General features: G+C 64.1%; 1 protein-coding gene across 1 annotated transcript in view; it reads right to left on the bottom strand.

The window, feature by feature from the left end:
- Positions 1-2,490, bottom strand: part of MUC5B (mucin 5B, oligomeric mucus/gel-forming) — a 39,201-nt gene that overhangs the window by 18,812 nt on the left and 17,899 nt on the right. The window contains exons 27-29 of the mRNA XM_045290424.1: positions 2,424-2,456; positions 2,115-2,315; positions 198-1,657 (exon numbers count right to left, since the gene is read on the bottom strand). Of these exons, the coding sequence (XP_045146359.1) occupies positions 198-1,657; positions 2,115-2,315; positions 2,424-2,456 (1,694 nt within the window). The remainder of the gene's footprint in view (positions 1-197; positions 1,658-2,114; positions 2,316-2,423; positions 2,457-2,490) is intronic.

Below are 2,490 nucleotides of genomic sequence, written 5' to 3'. Positions count from 1 at the left end.
GTGCCAAGGCTAGGGGGTAGTGTGGATGTCTGTGCTGGGCTGGTGGTGAGGGGTGTGGTGGTCTGAGGAGGGGTCCCAGGGCTGCTCGTGACCCTAGTCGTGGGGGGTACAGACAAGGTCTGCGTGCTGGTGACCCCAGGTGTGGAGGTCTGGGGAGGGGTCCCAGGGCTGCTGGTGGCCCTAGTCGTAGTGGGTACAGGCATGGTCTGTGTGCTGGTGACCCCAGGTGTGGAGGTCTGGGGAGGGGTCCCAGGGCTGCTGGTGACCCTAGTCGTGGGGTGTACAGGCGTGGTCTGGGTGCTGATGGTCCCGGTGGTGGGCGTGGTGGGCATGGTTGTTCCTGGGGTGGGCCCGGGCCCGGAGGTGGTGCTGCAGTTTCTGTAATCGCAGCAGAGCACCCGGACATTGTAGTTGAAACACATGTTGAAAGGACCCTGCTGGTCACTGTTCCGGCAGACCAGCCCCACCTGCAGGCTGCAGTTCAGCACCTGGCCGATCTGGTCCAGGCTCACCCCGGGGTAGTTCTCCGCGCGGCACTCAATCTTCTGGGGCAGGTCGCATAGCTTGCCCCCAGCCGCCCTGATGTTGTCAAAGGTCTCCATGTCGCCGCCCGAGACCCCAGAGGTTGGGAAGTCCGTGTCATACCAGTCTGTCCACTCGCACTTGGGCTGGCAGTAGGGCTTCCCCTGGTTCGTGGTAGGTGCCACGGTGCTGGGAGGTCCTGGTGATGTGCCCACCGTTGGGGGCAGAGTGGGCTTTGTTGTGACTGTGGGTGCAGCTGTGGGCACCGGGGATGTGCCAGCAGAGGTCTGCCCGGTGGTGAGAAGGGGGGGGGCAGTGGTGGCGCAGTGGCTCAGGCTACAGCAGAGCACGCGGATGCGGTAGTTGTAGCACATGTGGAAGACGCCCTCCTGCTCGTCGTTCCGGCAGACCAGTCCGAAGCTGGCGTTACAGTGGACATTCTGGCCGACCTGCGCCAGCGTCCGGTTGGGGAAGTTCTCGGCCTGGCACTCGATGTCCTGGGGCTCCTCACAGATGTCCCCGCCGCCACTGCGGATCTTGTCAAAGGTCTCGACGTCCCCGTCCAACTTGTCGGATTTGGGGTAATCCTTGTCAAACCATTCCGACCACTGACACCTGGGCTGGCAGCTGGTGGAGGTCAGCGTGGCCGAGGTGGACTGCGATTGTGAGGTCTGAGCTGAAGTTATCTTCGGGGTGGACTGCAAGGTGGTCTCTCTGGTGGAGGAGCCCTGGCTGGGGGTGGGGGTGGGAAAGGACTGGGTGGCTGGTGTCCCGGGGGTGGGCAGGCTTGTGGAAGGCCCACAGGGCACCAACACGCAGCACCGGACCCGCAACTCGTAGTTGTGGCAGAGGGCGGGGTTCTGCTCACGGTTCAGGCAGGTCAGCCCGTGCACACGGTCACAGTCCACACGCTGGCCAAGCTTGTCCAAGGTCACGTTGGGGAAGTGCACAGCCCTGCACTCAATGTCCACCGGCTGGAGGCACACCTGGTAGCCCCTCTCCCTCAGGACAGCAAACGATTCAAAGTCCCCGCCTTCCATCCCAGGCTCCGGCTGGCTACCATCATACCACTGCGACCAAGTGCAGACCTCGTGCACACACCCCATGGTGGTCCCCGTGGGCACGGGCACAGAGCCTGGGGAGCATCAGGGGGAGGAGAGACATCAGGGGAAGGGAAGTGCCAGGGGGAGGGGAAGTAGGGGGAAGGGGCCCCAGGGAGGTAGGGAAGGAGCCCCCTTCACTCCGGATGGGTGGAAGTGTGCCTTCTGGCCCCATGGTGGGTAGATCCCTGGGCATCCAGGGCCGAGGGAAGCCCTAAACTGGGCCCCAGGCTGAGCAGGGCTCCTCCTTCCCAGTTAGAGTAAGACTTGGGGTAGGGCAGGAAGCCAGGGGGCTTGGTGGGTTCTGGGCAGCCTGCTGTGGCCCCTCTGTGGCAGTGGAGCAGGCTGGGAAGCACAGTTAGTGGCCTGATGCTCTGTAGTCTCTGGGCTGGGTGCTTAGCTCTCTGGGCTTCAAGGGCTAGCGTCACCGCCCCCCCCCCTCCCAGCTGAGTTTTGGAGGGTGGCCCACACCAGCCTCCCCGTGGGACTCACTTGCTGTGGACGGCTGTGCCGCTGTGGTGCTGAAGGTGAAGGGCGGCGTGGTGGATTGGACTAGGGGACACTGCATGGTAATCCGGTTGATTATCCCGTTGTCCCCACAGATGGCCACCAGGCAGGCACCCAGCCCGTCGGTGGTGTTGTAGATGACCTCCTGGTAGTAGTATGTCCTGCCCTCGTAGGTGCACATGCAGTCTGTGGGCGGTCAGAAGCCGCTGACTCTGAGCCCCGGCGCTCCAGGACCCCGCTTCGCCCCCAGACCTCCCACGCCTCCAGCCCCCCGGGAAAACCCGCCCTCCTTACCCTCGGGGCTGTGCACGCACTGGATGCCGCCGCCTGGGGTGCAGGTGCTGTGCAGAGTACGGAGTGC

This window comes from Echinops telfairi, unplaced genomic scaffold (genome assembly GCF_000313985.2).
Source record: "Echinops telfairi isolate 266 unplaced genomic scaffold, ASM31398v2 ScPeMD7_37;HRSCAF=141, whole genome shotgun sequence".
NCBI classification, from domain to species: domain Eukaryota; kingdom Metazoa; phylum Chordata; class Mammalia; order Afrosoricida; family Tenrecidae; genus Echinops; species Echinops telfairi.
The sequence above is the reverse complement of the archived record's forward strand: the minus strand, read 5'-3'. Positions and strand labels throughout refer to the sequence as shown.